The following is a 19690-nucleotide window of genomic DNA, read 5'->3' as shown; positions in this document are numbered from 1 at the left end:
TCTTGGTGACCACTTCAGGTGGAGACAAGAGATCACCAGGGCAAGAAGAGATGAGAAATGGGACAGCTTTTGCAAGGCACCTACGTGGGCATGTCTCACTCGCTGCCCCTGTGTCCCAGGAAAGGTGGCAGTGATGTCAGTTTGAGGTGAAGCCCACTCAGGCAAGAGCGTGGGAAACACTGTGATCAGCACCTTCACCAGACTCAGACAACGGCTGCACAGAGCCCTCCCCAGCAGCAGAGCTCCCTCTCTTGTGGTGATGGTCTGTCCCGTCTAAACTCAGCCAACTGCCAGGCTGACTTGTGTTCTCTGCTAGCGCTTAGCCACTAAGTTATGATAGCACCAAAGGGTGTATCATATTCAAAGTTCCTAAAGGCAGAAGAATAGGTCGTCCACCATCTCCAAAAATGCTGTCACCTAAGGTGGAGAGTCCTCATTACCTGGGAAATTCTATGATCTTTCTTCTGTGCTCCCATTCTAGGCACTTCCATGTGTGTAAAATTTTACAACAGCTAAATTAACGTCAGTTTTAATGAAGCCTCACCATGATTCAAGTCTCACAACCTCCTCTCTCCCGTTTATTTCTTCGGGGACATTTTCTTTTGACACAAGTGTTTCGGGTGTCCCCTCCTGCTCGGGCTCGATGCAGCTACCAACAGGATCCTCACAAGGGCAGCAGGCATGGGAAGCATCTGCACCCCGGTCCCCCGCCCTCAGGGCCTCAGCGGAGTCACTGTCCTGACCCCTCTGCAGCTCAAAATCCACTGTCCTTTTACTTGTCCTACCCACTGTGCTCTCTTGTTCAGAAAGATCTTTCTTCTCTCTACCTATCTACCTCACAGACCCAACCTGCACCCCAAGAATGTTCTCCACGATCTCATCCAGAGCACTTTCCATCCTTTTCACTACAGCCTCCAACCCAGTTGCAAATTCCCTTCTTCTGAATCAACCTTAAAGAATCGGTCTTAAAGAATCGGATCCTCCTTTCAAGCTTAAAGAATCGGATCCTCCTTTCAAGCTGTCAAGACCGCTGAAGAGAAACCACGGGGCCCCACGGACTTCATTAAAAGCACACATTCTAGCTTTAGCTGGCCCTCACCGCCGCTAGACCAGGGGTCTCCGACTCCGTAGTGCTCAGAATCAGCTTGAGGGCTCGTTAAAACAGACTGCTGACCCCCCCCCCCAGAGTTTCTGATCCAGGAGAATTGGGGAGAGGGCCCAGGAACCTCCATTTCCAACACATTCCTGGGTGATACTGCAGCTGCTGGTCCAGAAAACGGAAGTTAAGAATAAGATTCCACTCGTAAATGGAATCTTAAAAAAAAATGAACAGGCAAACAAAGCAGAATCAGAACCATCGATACAGAGGGGAGGGGCAGGAGGACGGGAGAAATGGATGAAGGGGACGGAGGTGCAGGCTTCCGGTTAGGGAAGCAGCAAGCCCCAGGTTAAAAAGCAGAGCCCTGGGGAACAGTCAGTGAACTAGGACAGCGAGGTAAGGGGACAGATGGCAGCTATGCCATGGTGAGCTGCCAATCCACTGTGTTGGACACCTCAAGCCAACGGAGCGTGTGTGTCAACTACACTCAAGAAAGAACAAGCTACTGTGCCAATCACTTTGCTCTTCTCGGTCTTGTCCCCTTCCTCTTTCCACAAGGAGAATCTGAAATCTTGACTATTCTTCTCATGGCTTTAACCCTGTCAGTCTCTTACTCTGGCCACACGATCCTCCCAACTTCAACAATCTTCCTTCACCTCTCTGATTCAACCTTCTGTCTTCAACCTCCATCTTCCCCTATGGGAGGAAGGTCCTATGTCCCTTTCTCATATCCATCAGATCAGTTTTTAAGAAGTCCCACTCTTCCCTTGCACTTCTGCTGCCCCTTCACTCTACTGCGCACTGGCCGGACCCTGACGTGCTGCTGAAAACCCAGAAATGCCTCACAGCTCCTGCCCCCCATGCCCAACCTGCTCTGGGCCACAGTGAACACCACTGCCAGCAGCCACTGAGACACAGCTTGTGGGGGAGGAGGCAAGAGCAGGCTCTGAGATCAAGCTTTATCATCATGGACAAATTCATAGAGGCTCCGCTGCTGAATTTTCACAGATAAGACTCTCCAGTGAGCTAAGTGATGGCCCAGAACAACACCAGTCCAGCACCATCCGATTCTGGGTCTAGTCTCGCTTCTCAAACCTTTTTCTCCTGATCTTCCTCTGGTTCTTTTTGCTACCGTTCTTTTTGTTCTTTTTTGGTGTTTCCTAAATCCCCATTCTCGGCCTCCCTCCAGAGTCCTGTCCACATTCATCACCGAGCATGGTGGCTTCCAGGTCTTTCCTAAATATATTCCAACTGCCATTCCTGGGCAATTCCACAATGATGCCCAACAGCAAGTCATGTTCTCAGATCTTCTCTTCCACCTGCCTAAAACCGGGGTAATTCAAACACTAATAATAACTACAATGGACTGAACCCCATACGTTTAACCTTAAAAAAAAAAAAAAAAACCACTGATCACCTTCAGAAGAAACTGGAGGATACTAGGAAGCCAATTCATTATTTTGAAAACTGAAAAATAACAGGAAAAGAAGCAAACACTGATCCTGTCTTTCCTACAGGAAACATATCCCGGGGTATATAAATACATCATATTTGGGTACAGACGAGTTTCAGCTAATAAATGAAAAAAGAATACAAGAATTAGAGTATCACCATTCTGCTGCTCCCACAGAATTAACAGAATGAGGCAATTCCTCAGAGACAGCCAAATCGTCTACACTTCGTGACGGATGGATACTTTTGCCCTACCTCTGTCTCCAAAAAGGAAAAGCAAACCTACCTCTGATCAAGGCTCTAGATCTCAATACCATCTTGTCTAAAATCGGGGATCAGAGAAACATCTTAAAGGGCACCATGGAAATTCAAACAGCAAAATCCAGACTGAGGAAGTTCCTAAGATGAAAACAATCTGGTTTCTCCAAAAAATACATTTCAGGTTTAAAAAGAATGAGGGGAGTCTGTAGATTAAGAGAACTTAGGGACATCTCAACCAGCCAAACGGCAGAGAATGGACCTTATCTGGGTCACATTTCAAACAAAGAAACTGAAAAAAATGTAAAACAATCAGGTAAACTTAAACATTGATGGGATATTTGATAATATGAAGGAATTACAAATTCAGGTGTGAAAGTTGTATTGTAGTTATGGTGGACAAAATAATTCTTATCTTTTTGAGATACCTACTGAAATATTTATAGATGAAAGTGATGTTGGGATTGGCTTCAAAATAATGTGGGTTGGGGGGAATGTCAGAGGTAGATCTCACAAGGTTGTCTGTCACTGGAAGCTGCTGAGGCCGGGCCAGGAATGGATTCCTTTTAAAGTTACTTCTATAAACTTCTATAAACAAGTTTCCGGTAAAAAGCAAACAAAAACCTACCCCTCCACCCCGTGCCTCACTAAAACCTAAAGAACAGAGAGTGGGGAAGACCCCATGCGCCTGGAGGTCCTTGAAGGTCGCTCCAGCTGGCCACCATCTCCACCTCCTCCTGGTTCACGCTGTCGACCCATGGACTCAAAACAGAACCTCCAAGGTGACACGTCAGACACACAGCACTGAAGCCATGACACAGCAGTGTGTAATCCCCACCCCCACAGCTTCTGCACTACGGTGGGAAAGAATGACTTCAAGCACTACCCGATACTAATTCTAACTGAGATCACTGCTACAACTTTAACCTTCCCCTCGGTCTTCAGTGCCAATGGTGTTCCTGCCTCTTCCCTCTAGAAACAACCCTGCTTCCTGGCTCAGAACACAAGGGTCCCCAGTGATCCCTCCCTCACACCAACTCGCCACCACCCACCTTGCTCTTTTCTAGCTCAGAGGATGAGGTCACTCCTGGCTACGGTGAGCCGACCCATCCACTCTGGATGAGACCCTCTTCCATTTTCTCTAGGATTATTCTTTCATTTTTCTTTCTTTCTTTTTTTTTCATTTTTCTTATTTTCAAATTACCCTTTCATTAGTTGCTCTGCTCGATTTTCTTCAACTTCTAAAAACAACTGCTTGGCCTGAGCCAGTGTTTAAAACATAACTTTTCTGTCTTTGCTTTTCTATCTTCTAATGAAAGCCAGAACTTCTATTGGACATTGGAGCCAATCTAGACTATTAAAAGATTTTTTAAAAAAAATACAATTCACGTAGCATAAAAATCACCATTTCAAAGTGTCCTACTCAGCGGGTTTGGTATATTCACAGAGCTGTGCAAGCGTCGCCACTATCTATTTCAGAACATTCCCACACTCTGAGAAGGAAACCCTGTGCAATCGCATCCCGATCTCGCCTTGCCCCTGACCCAGCAGCACGAATCTATTCGATCTCTACAGATTTGCCTATCCTGGACACTTCCCACTAATCACACACCATGTGGCTCTTGAGGATGGCCGTCTTCTCACCTAGCATAATGACTTCAATGTTCACCAACGCTGGTTATCTTCAGCCCGTTTGCTGTAACAACCATCCCAGTGGATGTGAAGTGGTTACTCGAGGGTTTCACCTGTGTGACCACTGCCAGCCTCTCTAAAACCATCCCTTCTCCCTTCTGTTGGATCACTTCCTTCAACATACAAACATGTCCCCTGCAGACCCATCCCAGCCACTCCCTCTCATCCGAGTAAAGCCTGTTCTCATGGTCTCCCCTGGCTCCCCAGCCACACTCCTCTCAGCCCTTCCACTGAGGTCCTCATTCTCACCATCCCAGGAAAAGGTCTTTGTAGAGGTGACTACACACCACCTTCTTGCCAAATCTCAGGGCCAACGGGCAGCCTCATGTCCCTCCACACCTCCAGACAGCACCTCCCTCATTTGCCTGGGGACACCAGCCTTTCCGGACATTCTCCAACCTCACTGGCAGTGCACTCAATGGCACTGGTTAGAGAGGCCCTCCCTGACCCTCTATATAGGTCTCCCTCCTTATTCTGCTTTACTTTGTTTCCAAACACTCATATTTTGTAACATGCATCGATATTCACTATAATACATCTCTGTGTTCTAGCATTCATCCTTAGGGAATCCATAAGCACTATTTCCTGACATGTTTTTTTTCCCCTGACTCCAGTGGTGCAAAAGGTGGGGAGATTTTTACATTAAAAAAACAAAACAAAAAAAAAAAAAAAAAAAAAAAAAAACCAAAAAACCCAAAAACAACTTCCCAGATTGTTTATAACTGAAGCTGATCTGCTACCTTCAGAAAATAAATGCATGATGAACAGTTATTTCAATACAAGTGGCTTAAGTGGGGGCTATGGTCATTAGTTAACTTCCCAGTGGAGCCCAGAGGTGAGAAAGTAGACCAGAACTCCGCCTGTCCCAGGTTCAAATTCAGAAAAGAGCAATGTATTTGACTTTACCACTTCCTAGCTTCTCCCCAGATTTATAAATGATTTGGTAGACCAAAAAAAAAAAAAAAAAAAAAAAATCAATTATTTACATTATGCCACTTCCTATGTCTTTTTATTCCATTTCTTACACAAAATAATGTATGGATATATCACTCTAAACACAACTGCTTTTGACTGGCCCTAGGATATACACCGAGCAAAGCTTAGAAAGCAGAGGGAAAACATTCTTCTCTAAAATCAAATGAGTTGGGTAATCACTAACCAAAACTTAACTAAAACTAGGGAACATAAACCTCATGTTTCTTCCTGATTAAAAAAACTGTTTAGGGTCCTGAGTGGCTCACTTGGTAAAGCATCTACCTTCGGCTCAGGTCAGGATCCCATAGTCCTGGGATTGAGCCCCACATCAGGCTCCCTGTTCAGTGGGAGGCCTGCTTCTCCCTCTCCTCTCCACTTGTGCTCTCTCTCTGTCAAATAAATCTTTAAAAAAATATGTTTAGATTACATAATGTGTCAACATACAGAGCAAATGTTGGATTCTGACTTGTTAGTTGCACAGAAACAAAGTAATATAAGGCATATTTACTTTATCTAATAGCTTGATTGCAAGATCTTCCATAAACAACTTATGAGACATATTTGAGCCATGTAATAAACACAGGAATTTGACAGCACAAATTCTCACATAGTGGTCTTCTCTTTTAGTACTAAAAAAATGTAAAATGACATACTATGTTAATATTTTCAAAACAGAAAAATATGTCAAGCATTTGTTTCAAAATATCAAAACCCTCCAAGGATTTCAAAACTTAAAAGCAGTTCCCTCCTTAATGACAGTAGCTTTTTCAATTCAGAATGACTGAGGATAACAAAAGAATATCTTAAAAGGAGAGCCTTACAGAGTCAGAGTAAATTCCCCTGGACTTCTGCCAGACCCAGGCCAGTGAGTGCTTCTCTGTAGGCAACAATGATCGTAGCTCAGGAACAATTCCTTACAGAAGAGCACGGACACCTGACACCTTAGGTCTCTGCTGTGCAAGACACCGGCACCTTCTCCAGGTGCAGGGCAGACCTGGGAGCACCATGGGCTCTGAGCCTCCCGGTACGCTCTGTGTCCAAATGTGGGAAGATCAATTCAGTGAAACTTAGTATTCCCAAAGTTCATGCCAGCTGCTAAAATGTGAATAACAGTCTAACAACAAAATGTGTGTCTAGTAGAAATCAAAGTATTTTGGAACCATCAACTAAAAATGTTCACTTTTATTGCTATACTAAATCTGCCAAGAAAACAAAAAATCAAAACAGTTAACAATGAAAAATGTATAAAGGTAATGAACAGTGGCAAATGATTTAAAACACAACTATGACTCTCAGATGAACATAGCTATATAGAATTATCACTTATATATCTTTTTTATAAACATCTAAACACAAAAATTTTAAAAAATTACATGGAAAAATAAAAAGAAAACTAGCTACTCCACAAGCTCTGAAAATATTAATTTAGAGGTTACATAAGAACAGTCTTATCCTAGAAATGAAAACGTTAATGTAAGATCCTGAAAGAGCCTTTAAAAGCATGGTAGGGGTAATTTTGCTTCTGTGTGTGGTATACGGACTTGTCGAGTGGTGAACTGTGACACCCCCGAAAGAATGACCTGTGTGTGCTGACCCTCAGCCCCCACCTAAATGAAAGAGAAGAAAGGGGTTTTATTTTCCCCAAAGTCATTTTATCTTTTTTTTCTTTTTAAAGATTTTATTTGCTTGACAGTGGGGACAGAGAGTAAGAGGGGGAAACAGCATGAAGGGGAGTAGCAGAGGGGGAGGGAGAAGCAGACTCTCTGCTGAGCAGGGAGCCTGATGTAGGACTCGATCCCAGGACCCTGGGACCATGACCTGAGAGGAAGGCAGACGCATAACCGACTGAGCCACCCAGGTGCCCCTGTCATTCTCTTATTTATACTGGACTTGGCACTAAAACTTCTTCCCCCAGAAAATTTTCACTTATTTCCATCAAGGAGGTAGTAACAATGTTAAAAAAAAAAAAAAAAATTCTTCCAATGTCCTGTTAGAATTTCTTCTCACTTTTTTCATCTTTAAGGAATTATTTAAGGTTATCAAATTTTAGCAAGGAGTTTTATATCAAACATTAGCAGGGGAATAGGATTTCTAACATGCTTTTTGAAGGTTCTTTCAATATCTTATAGAGATCACTAGTAAACATATATTAAATTTAAACAAATATAGGACATCTCTCATCTGAAGTTAAATTTTGAATATTCCATTTATATCGATATGGAAAATCTACCATACTTACTTTTCAATAACCGTGTTTGCTGCACAATCGTGTCCAAGATTTTCTATGTAGGTCTGCACATCCTGAGTAAGTCTTCCCATAAAAAATATTTGATAAAGAACAGGTTTTAGATGGGAAAAAATTAAAGTCCCAAACTTAAAATTAATTAACATTTTATATGCTTCTAATTGAAAGCCTAAAAATAAAGACTTAATTCTACCGAGTAGATACTTAATATGAATTATGACAGGTTGAAATAATGGCATCTTTTACCTTTGATCACGCCTAAACACAGTTCCAAATACACAACCCTCGAGGATAAGTTCGGTATAATTTTTAGCACTTGACAAAGACACTTGGGACACATCTGAAGCAGAAACTATCCAAGATTTGCAGCAATAACTTATCAGTGTATTGAAGACTCCGGTTTTTATAGCAGACATTTCAATCATCTTGTACATAATCTGGAATGAAGTACAATGGTCATTTTATTCTTTGGCCCATTTAGTTAAGGAAAAAAAAAGTGTTGCTGAAAACTTACTTGAATGGCTTCAAATGACAATTTCGACACAACCACATAGTATAAAAAATTAAAAATCTTGATTGTTAAAATTTTGTGAGATGGTCAATAATCACAGAATGCTACTTTTTCATTTTTCAATAATAAAACTAAATAAAATTTTACTGATAGTGATATCCCTCCAGGACTTTGCAAGAGAAACGACTGCCCAAAGTAATAGAATGAAAGGGAGGAAAAACATTCCCCCTTGACATTTTCAGTCCTCTCTGCATTTTGCCCGTGCTCTCCACCGCCCCTGCCTTCCCCGAGGCAGCCAAGACCCTGGGTCTCTCGCGTGCCCTGTGCACAGGGTCAGCGGTGCAGTAAAAGGACTCTACCTTCCATTCTCCCTTTGGGTAACGAGGCATACAGAATTCCTAGCCATGACGCCATCCACCGCGCCAGGCTCCCTACTATCAGCGGTTGTAAATGCAAACGCCACCAGGAACCAGGAGGACCTTTTGATAAGGTTATGTTCGGAGAAATATTTCTCTATACAAGAAAAGCAACAGCACAAATGTGGGGGGCAAACGGCACCTGCCGTCTGCCTTTGGTATCCGCGAGTCAAGGACCTACTTGCCCTTGAGCGAGGAACTAGGAGGGGCATGCCCTCTCTGGACAGGGTGGCCAAGGCATCCAATTCTCCAACATTCCAAGAGAAGGGGAAATACAGATTCGCTTGCAAATTTCCCAATTCTTAAAAGTTGGCAATTAATTTTAAAATGCTTAAGCATCATGTGCATCCAGTGAGTCCGTGTGGCCCCCAGCTGCTCACTCATCAGACAGAGCTTATTGTCATTCACAGCCCTGAAGAAGGTTCAAAGTGTTTGTGGACTAAAAGAATGAATACACAATAACAAATCTAATACATAGTCACAGGTCACACAAATTAAAAAGAAGACAAAAAGTGATCTCCTTTTAATCTCAAGCAGGCAAATTCATAGAAACAGAAAGAGAATCGTGATTACCAGGGGCTGTGGGAGGGGGGCAAGGGAAGTTGTTTAATGGGGACGGAGTTTTAGTTCAAGTTAATTAAGTTCTGGAGACCTGTTACAACAATATGAACATTCTCAACTCTACTGAATCACACACTTACAGATGATAAGATGGCAAATTTACATTTTACCCCACTGTGAAAAAAGTTACCTCTTTTATCTTGAAGTACGCCTGGCCCTTGATTTTTGCAGCGATGGTAAGAACTTTGGTATCAAAAACAAACTGAACAAAAGCTTTTAAATTAGACCAGAATATCAGCTGAGTGTTGCTTAAAGCAGATATAATCTTCCAAGCCATGTCAATAGACTCTACACAGAGTGATTCAGAGGAGGTCAAAAGCTGGAAGGAAATATGAAAGAAGGACTTCATTTCAGAAACTGATCTCTGGTCCTACAGTTACTCCTCAGTTCCCGTCTCACCGAAACGTACCTTGGGAACCAGAACTTTCATGCAGTGGAACACAGGCAAGACTTGGTCTGAAGGCAGGACTGTGAGGGCTCCCAGCGCGGACTGCAGGGTCCTCGCCGGCATCTGAACAGCAGGCAGGACGGGATCCGGAACGTCACCTTCCGATGACGGGATATGGGTGTGGTATTTTCTCAACAAGAAAGAGAGGCAGACCCACTGATCATGAATATATTGTGCGACTACTTTCCCCCATCCTTGGGAAGCTGCCGAGTCTTCAGAAAAACTGAAACAAAACAGACAGTTATCATCCCTTGCTCCCTGAAGTCGGGCTCAGTCCCCTGTGCATGGAATAACGATCCTTACAAGGAAAAAAGTCACAGTTGCTCTTAAAGATCCTGTCCCACAAAAAGCAAGGAGACCACACGATCTCAACTTCCTAACTACTCTCAATGTAGGCACTTCCCTTCCCTGTAAGTGGTTAACTGAGAACGGCACGCGGTAAAGTCCGCGGCTGTCCAGCAACAGAGATGCTGGAGTACATTATCACCTTCAACTTCCCAACACCCTGTGAACACGACCGGGCAGTCACTCATCATCTCAATGATGAAAACAAAAATGAAATTTTGAACGTCGGCAAACAGGTGCCGTTCCCACGTGTGCGGCCCACCGGGGCGGACACACCTGCTGTGCTCCTCCGGGTGCGGCTTCTGCAGCGTGTGATTGAGCGGGAGGGAGGCGAGGAACCTTTCCGTGGGTCCCGGCTCCAGGGAGTCGAGCTGCAGTTCCGGCTTTTGGTCAACAGCCTCACACACCATGGCCAAGGCAGCCATGCTAACGACCCTCTGGATCTGCCCGGCAAGGGTCGGCTCCTGCAGGGGAAACGCACCAGTCTCTTACTTCATGCGAGCCAGTCTTAACCATGGGGACCCAAGTGCCCTGGTGAAGAACACCTCCTGCCTGCCTTCCCCTCTCCCTGCCTGCTACCGAACGTCAAAGGCAACAAAAGGAAACCCCATACTCCAAGCCCATCAGCGTCACCACCTCACGTGGCAGTGACCAAGTTTAAAGTGGTAATAAAAATTCAGCTGTTCCGACTAAGAAGACCGCTTGAGCGTGTCAGTGGGGCAGGTGCGCTCCTGGAAGCGGTCTGTGACACAACAGCTGCCTACTGGACCTCCGCGTATACGGGAAGCTGTACATCTCAGCCTTTTTCTTGCTCACATGCACATTTGGATACATTTCTATGAATGAGCCTTAACTGTTTGGTGAAGTTTTGTTAAGAAAAAACAAACAAGGCTCAGGCATCACGTATATAACTCCTTTGCCAGCTGTACGCCATGTCTGGAGAGGTGACAGAGCCCAGCAGCTCGGAGCCCCTCACGAGCCTCAGGGACGAGGCTGTGCCCCGGCTCTGCATTTACAACAGTCTGGCTGGGGACACACTGCAGCACAGTGGCACTGCAGGGAGGAAAGGGAGAAGAGAAGAGGCAGCAGAAGACCAGGGCAGATAGCAAGGTCAAGGATATGGGTTGCTGGATGTATTAATACACACCATGTGTTACATATTGCATATGTGTTATATGTCACATATCACATGCATGTTAGGGGTCATACATGTATTTAGACATGTTAAAGTGTCCCTTACTGGTATTTGGGCAAAGACTCAGTTCAGTGCAAATCCACTAACTGTATCTGAACAGTTTTAAGACTTAAGTCACCATACCTTTGTCATATCCCATAGGAGTCCGAATCTTCAAATATTATGAACAAAGAACACTATCTTAAATTTCAGCTGATGCTTTTCATATCAGAATGTTAATAAATCCAATCTGTATTCTATGTATGCCTTATTCATTATGCCTTGAATAAAGGATTACCTGTCCACTGTCTGTATCTTGAAGATGCCGGATGGATGCATTTTTCAGAGGAGAAATAACTCTCCAAATGGGGTTGCCTCTTTTCCACCCAACCTTCAAATGGATATTTATAAGCTCAGTTAATACCATCAGGTATAAATGGCAACGATCCAGATCTGAAACCTAAAGACAAACAATAACACTTAACATGCAGGGTCTGTAATTTTTACTGAACTATGAGAGTTCAGATAGGAAATAAATAACCTTATTTAAAAGTACTAAAATAAGAATTGAGAGAAAAAGTCATTTCCTCCAAGAAGCCCTCCCTGACCTCCCCACGCAGAGCTAAGAACCCCTTCTCAGAGCAACCCTGCATTCAGTGTAATGGTAGCACACGTCAGATCACTCATCTGACTCACACTCTGACCAGGAGACCCGGGATGTCAGAAACCATGTCCTACCAACTCTTACATCCCAGGGCCAACAGATCCTCAGTAACAATGAGCGCAAAGACAACTGCCTTTGCTTTAGGCATTCTCCATTTTACTAGGAAGGTTATGGCCCTATTTTCCCAAAACGACGACTAGGTTTGGGAGAGGTCCAACAGCTCTGCCAGCATCTCAGGGCTGGTAAGTGGGAGAGACGGAATTAAACACAGGTCTTTGTGAGTTGGACTTGACGTGGGGTTCAATCCAGCACTACCACCCGCCAGCTCTGTGACCCAGCCTCTGCAGGCCTCAGATCCCTCATCCACAAAACGGAGAGGGTAACAGCCACCCACTATGGGGTTTTTCAAAGACCTGAGACGAAGTATGGTCAGCAGACTAGCCTTGAGTGGTGGTGCAGGGGATTATCAGTAAACCAACTACTGTATCCTCGATAGGCTTTCAGGACACCAGGAGGCACATGACTCCTGCATTTAATCGGTGTTTACTGAGCGATCACAACATGTTCGGCACGTAGCCAGGTGCCAGGACACGGCGCAGATGGGGAGTAACAACCGCGGGGCCTGGTGAAGACGGACCACCAGCGGTGCAGGCGAGGATTGAGTGCAAGAGAAGACTCCTAAATGTGGGGCTGGACGGTGGCATAGTCCAGAGAAGGGGACGGTAAGAGGGTCAGTTCTGAACGGCTTCAGTGTGAGAAATGCAACTGGAGTTGTCCAAGAGCACCTGGCTGATGGGATGGTGAGCTCAGGAGAGATGCCTGCGGTGGAGACAGATGCGGAGTCCCCGGCACAGCTGAAGCTGGGGGTACAGCCAGACTGCCTCGCACGGGAAGAACAGGAAAGAGGAAGGGCCCAGGCCATGCTTTCTACAGTTCTGTTGTCTGGGGCTCTCCAGTGGAGAATGCACATTTGAAGGGAAGGTGGGGGTCATGGCAGAGAGATGGGGCCACCCAGGGACACTCGGGCTGGCTGGTGTTTTGAGGGCAAAGCAGCTGGTGTGTCCACTAGGGTTGAGGAGTCACAAAAACCATGGTTTGAGGGGCGTGTGACTGACTCAGTGGGTTAAGCTCAGGTCATGATCCCAAGGTCCTGGGATCGAGCCCTGCATCGGGCCCCCTGCTCAGTGGGGAGCCGGCTTCTCCCTCTGCCTCTGCCCCTCTCCCTGCTCATGTTCTCGTTCTAGCTCTCTCTCTCACCAAAAAAAAGAAAGAAAGAAAGAAAGAAAGAAAGAAAGAAAGAAAGAAAGAAAGAAAACAAACCACGGTTTGAAAAGTATCCATCAGGTTTATAACAAAGGAGTCATGGACAGCTTCAGAGAGAGCCACTTCCAGGCTTGACCAGAGGCAGAAACCAGATGAGAACGGAGCTGGGGGTGTGTTTATAGATTCAGCTTACAGGGAGAAGGAAATGAGAAGCTGGAGGGCCCAGGGAATAAGAGAGTGGGTTCCTCGAGATAAGGGACTGTCAAAGCTGGTTTGGGGCTCACGAAAAAAATCCAGGAGACACGGAAAGGCTGAGAACATGAGAGAGAAAGCGGGGGTGGGGGGGGGAGGCAACGAAACTGGCAACAGTCAGTCCTGGAGAGATGGAAGAGAACACAGGCCACACCCCGCAGCACCCAAGGAGGCCAGGAGACAGGTTCAGAGTGTGGCAGCTGCCGCTCCCTGGGGGGCCGGGGACAGGTGCCCCCAGAGTAGCCTGCAGCAAGCACCAGGGCCCGTCCTCGCTCCCCGATGCTGGGGCCTCATGTCTGTAGCTTGAAATCAGCCATGGAAATGGACAGAAACCACAATCCAGGTCTTTCCTCCCTGAGAGCAGTTATTAAACAAAATCACATGAACCCTTCCCCTTTTCAAAGCTATTCTTAGCATCAAATTCCAAACAAAAACAGTTATGTTCTATAATGGGTATATGGAGGTTCATTATACTTCTTCTGTGTGTGTCTGAAAATTTCCCTAAAAAGGAGGTAAGATAATACTGATGATAATAAAGTGATGTTGAAGCAAAACAAACCAGAAGAGTTATTTATTAAACGACTTCTTGGAAATGTAGGGGTAGCGAAGCCATGATCAACAACTGTTACAGCTGACACTCCCCACGCCAGAGGACCGTTTCTTCATAGGCTCCTGCCTTCCTACCGCCACAGCTCAAGGCCTTCAGTACAGAACTTGCCTTTTTTGTGTTTTCACACCTGCTCACAAGCCTATCAAACACTTGTACTTAACTGAGTAGTCTAATAAAAAATTAAAGTAAGTGTATTTTCATACCTTATTAACAATCTACTGATTTCTAAAGTTTCAACATTTGCCCCTAGAGATTTCAACCAAAAAAAAAAAAAAATTAAGAATAAGTTTTTCTATAATGATCAGCATTTTGAAAATATTCTTGAGAAAAAGGAAAATTCTTTTTTTTTTTTTTTTTAACTTCCAGGGCAGTTAACATGCAGTGCTCTATTAGTTTTGGGTGTTCTCAGCTGTCCTAGAGGGAACTAAGCACATGGAGAGTGCAGACGACAGAAAGATGACAGACGACAGAAAGGGACACTCCCTGCAGACCGACTACTATCTACTCTGTGTTTCGGAATCGCTTACGGAGCTTTAGAAACAGACCCGAGCTGACACCTGGTCCCATCTCAACCCTGCCAAATCCCACTCTCTGGACGCCAGGACCAAATGCCTGAATGCCTGAAGCACCCCAGTGAGGTCAGACCCCGCAGACCTCTTGGCGCCTGCGGAGTGCATGTATTACCTCCACTTTGTGGACGAGAAAGCTGAGACTCAGAAAAGCTGCCTGACTCTCCCAAGGCCTCGGCGTGACCCGGGGGAATGGAACGAGGAGACTCCTAAGGCGGCTTCTCCAGAAAGTATCACATTGATTTTCTCAATTTCATACAGTGCCTGCCAGTAGGTAATCCCTCAAATACGGATGAGAAGAAGGGAAAGTGACTCCATCAGTACTTACACTACTAAGTTCATTCATGGTAAGCCGTCGGAGGATAAAATCAGAAACGCTCTCGGTAGCAGACATGGCAAAGCTCTGGAGAAGCGTGAACACCTCATCTGTATGGGGGGAAAAAGTGTATAACTGAAATGACAGAAATTTAAGTTACCTGGTACAAAATATGCCGGATTTTTTGGTAAAAGTAGAACTCTGTGAGGCATATGCCGTGAATCACTTACCAAAAATGAATCCCAATAATGAACAGTCATTAGTACCATAGGGCAATCTATAATCCACCTTAAAAATCATTTAGGAGTTTTAGTTCTGGCTGAAATGGCACAGGGGCAGCCAGCCTCTCCCTATAAAACTAGACAGAAGATCCGAGCGTCTACGCGGAGACCGTAAAAGGTACAAAGCAGCCGACAGGTTCAGAGAGCGTAACACCCAACAGCAGCGCATCCGCCCGGCCCTCCACAGACTGACACCCAGCACAGGGCAGCGTGGAAGTGGGCAGCACAATGGGCCCCAACTTTCTGATCAGACACTGGAAAAGGAGGAACCCCAGAAAAGCAGACAATGAGCTTTTAAGAGGTTCTGGAGGGGCAGACACTTGGGAAAAGGGCCCCAGAGCGTGGTTTGTCAAGCACCTGGCTCCCTGCAAGCCGCTATGCCTGGACCTGCCCCAAAGACTTTCCAAACTGATCGAAGGGAGACAGCGGCCCGGGCTGCACACTGGCCCCCAGAGAGATGACGGGTGGTGTGGGTCAAGACAGCCCCGCACACTGAGGGCGGAAGCAACATGCACAGGAGCTGGGACCTCGGGGATGAAGACCTAACCCTAAGCTGAGCATCTGTTACACTAGAGAATCAACTTCTCCACGGGATTTAAACACAACCCAGAGTCTCATGACATAGAATTCAAAATATCTAGGATCCAATCCAAAATAACCGGGCACGTGGAGCATCAGAAAATTCCTAGCTCACAAGGGGAAAGACAGCCGGCCAATGCCAACAGTGAGATGATGCCCACCCCAGGAAAACCCGATTCCAAAGAGCTAATGGTGAAAACGTGTCAGCAATCAATCAACACACCCTCTCGGAACATACAGGAAAACAAAGAAACGTAAGATACACACAAAAACCAAATGGGAATTTTGTAAATAAAAACTATAAGGACTGAAATTTTAAAAACTCACCAAATCGAAAGTGCAACAGAAAGGAGAAGCAGGAAAGGAGTCAGTGAACTTAAAAACAGATCAACAAAATAAAATAAATTATATGCAGCATGACATAGTGTAACCAAACCGCTGAACACTAAACACAAAGACACAGTCTTGGAAGCAGAGGAAAACAGCATATCACGTAGGTGGAGAACACACTGAATGACTACACAATTCTAATGAGGAACCACGGCAGCCAGAAGCGAATGGAATAGATTTGAATTGCTGAAAGAAAAGACCCATCAAACCAGAATTTTATATCCAGTGAAAATACTCCTCAGGGGAAATAAAGCCATTCTCAGATGAAGGAAAACTAAGAAAATTCACTGTCAGCAAACCTGTTCCAAAAGAAATGGTAAAAGCTGCTCTTCAAATGTAAGGCATAGGTGTCCCAGGAAAGCAGGGCGTGTCCGGGATGAAAGAAAAGCAAAAGAAACTGCAAACATCTAGGCAAATACAATAGGCTCTTCTCTTGTGATTTTTAAAATCTCTTTGATGATAGTAAAACTTGTAACATTGCTAGTTTTCAACAAATGTAGATTTAAGACAACTGTAATACAGGGGGTAAAGGGTAAAGGAGTCCATACAGTGGTAAAGTTTCTACGTTCATTTCAAGAGGTAAAACATTAATTCCAAACAGATTGAAAGTTAGGTGTGCATACTGTAGTCCCTAAGGCAATCACACATGCGCGCACCCACACACACACACACACACACAGTATTAGATATTTAGTAAAAAACACAATAGGTAAATTTAAATGGAATACAGCTGGGGCTCCTGGGTGGCTCAGTGGGTTGGGCCTCTGCCTTTGGCTCAGATCAGGGTCCCAGGGTCAAGCCCCTCACCGGGCTCTCTGCTCAGCAGGGAGCCTGTTCCCCACCCCCCCATCTCCGCCCGCCTCTCTACTTGTGATCTCTGTCTCTGTCTCTCTCTCTCTCTGAAAAATAATTAAGTAAATAAATCTTTATTTGAAGAAAATGGGATACAAAATAATGTTCAAACTGCCCAAAACAAGCCAAGAGAGGGAAAGACAGAAATGAAAAACGGAATAAAAAAAAAAAAAAAAAAAAAAAGACTGGAATCAAAACATATACGTAATTATATTAAATGCAAATAGTAAAAAATCATGACCCAGTTACATGCTATCAGAAATTTGCTTCAAATACAACAATCTAAATAGAATAAAAGTAAAAAGCTAGGAAATACTACTATGCAAACTCTAATCAAAACAAAGTGAGAGTAGTTATGTTACTACCAGACAAACCAGACTTCAGAATAGAAGAATAACCCGGAATAAAAAAGGATACTGCATAAAAAGGAAAGACAACAAGACTGAAACCAGACTGAAAAATACCATGAAAATCTTGGATCTGGTATTTATAGGACACTCCACCCAACCACAGAGTACAAGGTGTTTCCGAATACACATGGAACACTATACACATGATCATAAATAACTCTTAATGAAGTTTCAAAACCGGATACTCTACAAAGTATGCTGACTAGAGTCGAATGAAAAATAACAGAAAGATAAGGAAATCTCTAAACACACTTCTAAGCAATTCGAGAGTAAAAGCGAGTATCTCAAGAAAAGTTAGAAAATACTTTGAACTGAAATACAACATACCAAAAGTTTAGGATTAAATTAAAGCAAAACTTGAAAAAATGTATAGCACTACAGGTCATTTTCAAAAAGAAGATCTGAAATCAACAACCTAAACTTCTCCCTTAACTTCTTCCTTAGAAAGGCAAAATAAACCAAAAGCAAGCAGACAGAAGCAAACAAAGACAAAAATCAATGAAATTGAAAAAAAAAAAAATCAATGAAAACCAAAAGCTGGTGTTTTGAAAAGGTCAGTAAAATTCATAAACCACTAGCTGGTCTTAAGAGAGGCAGAGATAGAGAGGATACGAATTATCACAGACCCCTGACGCTGCACACATTAAAAGGAGAAGGGATTACCGTGGACAATTCTAGAAATCTAAATATTCCATCTATAAAGAAAGACCCCAAGGATTCTATTTAAAACAAACAAACAATAAACAAACAAAACAAAAAAACCCTCATAACAAGAGCTTCAGCGAGGTCAGAGGATACAAGGTCAACACACGAAAATCAATCACATTTCTGTATACTGGCCATACAGAACTGAAAACCAAAAATTTTTAAAAATTTATCACTTCCAGTGGTTTCCCCCAAAAGACATACTTGGGCACAAATCTAACAAAACCTGACAGGATCTATATGCTGAAAGCTAAAAAGCTCTGATGAAAAAAATCAAAGACACCCTACATAAACTGAGAGACACATTATGTTCATGATCAATTGTTAAAATGTCTATACTGCCTAGCGCAATCTATACTTTCAATGCTATTCTGATCAAAATTCCACCGGTATTCTTCAAAGAGCTGGAGCAAATAATCCTAAAGTTTGTATGGAATCAGAAGAGACCCCGAACTGCTAAGGAAATGTTGAAAAACAAAAATAAAACTAGGGGCATCACGTTACCTGATTTCAAGCTTCACTACAAAGCTGTGATCACCAAGACAGCATGGTACTGGCATAAAAACAGACACCTAGACCAGTGGAACAGAGTAGAGAGCCCAGATATGAACTCTCAACTCTACGGGCAAATAATCTTCGACAAAACAGGAAAAAATACACAGTGGAACAGCAGGGGCTGTTCCCGTCCTCCTCGCTCTCACGGTGCTTCCTGTCAGCCGCCCCATCCAGAAGACTTCCCCAGGCCTGCAGTCACTGCCACCTCCCCTGACTGAGCAGCTCCTCATAACACACAGACTGTGCAGACAGCTTCAACCAGAAGCAGGTAAATGTTTTTGCTTCCTACCCTCTGCCTCCCATAAGCAACCGTAGCAACCAGAATCCCGAAAGTGGTACCAGAATTGGTCAAAAGCTGTCTCCTCAGTCAAAACCACAACGAGATCCCGCCTTGCACCATCAGGATGGCCACGACCAACAGACGGACAAGCGAGTGAGCACGCGGAGGACCTGGACCCGCGCACTGACTGGACGCTGACTGGAACGTGGAAGCACGCAGCCGCTAAGGAGACAGTATGGCGATTCTTCAAAACGCTAAACACAGAATTACCACAGGATCCAGCCACTCCACTTCTAGGTACACAACCAAAAGGAGAACTAAAGGCAGGGATGTGAGGAGCTATTTGTACATTCGATGTTCAAAAGCAGCCTTATTGGGGTGCCTGGGTGGCTCAGTGGGTTAAAGCCTCTGTCTTCGGCTCAGGTCATGATCCCAGGGTCATGATCCCCGCATCAGGCTCTCTGCTCAGTGGGGAGCCTGCTTCCTCCTCTCTCTTTGCCTGCCTCTCTGCCTCCTTGTGATCTCTGTCAAATGAGTAAAAAATAAATACTTAAAAAAAAAAAAAAAAAAAAAAAGGCAGCCTTACTCACTCGGCCAAAAAGTGGAAGCAGCCCGAGTCCCCCACGGTGACTGCACAAACTTGCACGTACCATGGGCTATTCACCTCCAAAAGGAAGCCAAGTCTGACCACGCAGTGCGGATGAACCATGAAGACATGACAGTTTGTG

At 44.4% G+C, this 19690-nt stretch overlaps 1 protein-coding gene across 4 annotated transcripts in view; it reads right to left on the bottom strand.

The window, feature by feature from the left end:
- Positions 1 to 19690, bottom strand: part of TARBP1 (TAR (HIV-1) RNA binding protein 1) — an 80730-nt gene that overhangs the window by 28087 nt on the left and 32953 nt on the right. For all 4 annotated transcript variants that reach the window (XM_059170427.1, XM_059170424.1, XM_059170425.1 and 1 more), the window contains exons 13-20: positions 14923 to 15020; positions 11535 to 11696; positions 10339 to 10526; positions 9679 to 9940; positions 9400 to 9588; positions 7968 to 8158; positions 7716 to 7787; positions 5985 to 6105 (exon numbers count right to left, since the gene is read on the bottom strand). In XM_059170427.1, the coding sequence (XP_059026410.1) occupies positions 5985 to 6105; positions 7716 to 7787; positions 7968 to 8158; positions 9400 to 9588; positions 9679 to 9940; positions 10339 to 10526; positions 11535 to 11696; positions 14923 to 15020 (1283 nt within the window). The remainder of the gene's footprint in view (positions 1 to 5984; positions 6106 to 7715; positions 7788 to 7967; positions 8159 to 9399; positions 9589 to 9678; positions 9941 to 10338; positions 10527 to 11534; positions 11697 to 14922; positions 15021 to 19690) is intronic.

This window comes from Mustela lutreola, chromosome 4, assembly GCF_030435805.1.
Source record: "Mustela lutreola isolate mMusLut2 chromosome 4, mMusLut2.pri, whole genome shotgun sequence".
In the NCBI taxonomy this organism is placed as follows: Eukaryota; Metazoa; Chordata; class Mammalia; order Carnivora; family Mustelidae; genus Mustela; species Mustela lutreola.
Note: the sequence above shows the minus strand (reverse complement) of the source record. Positions and strands in the feature narration are given on the sequence as shown.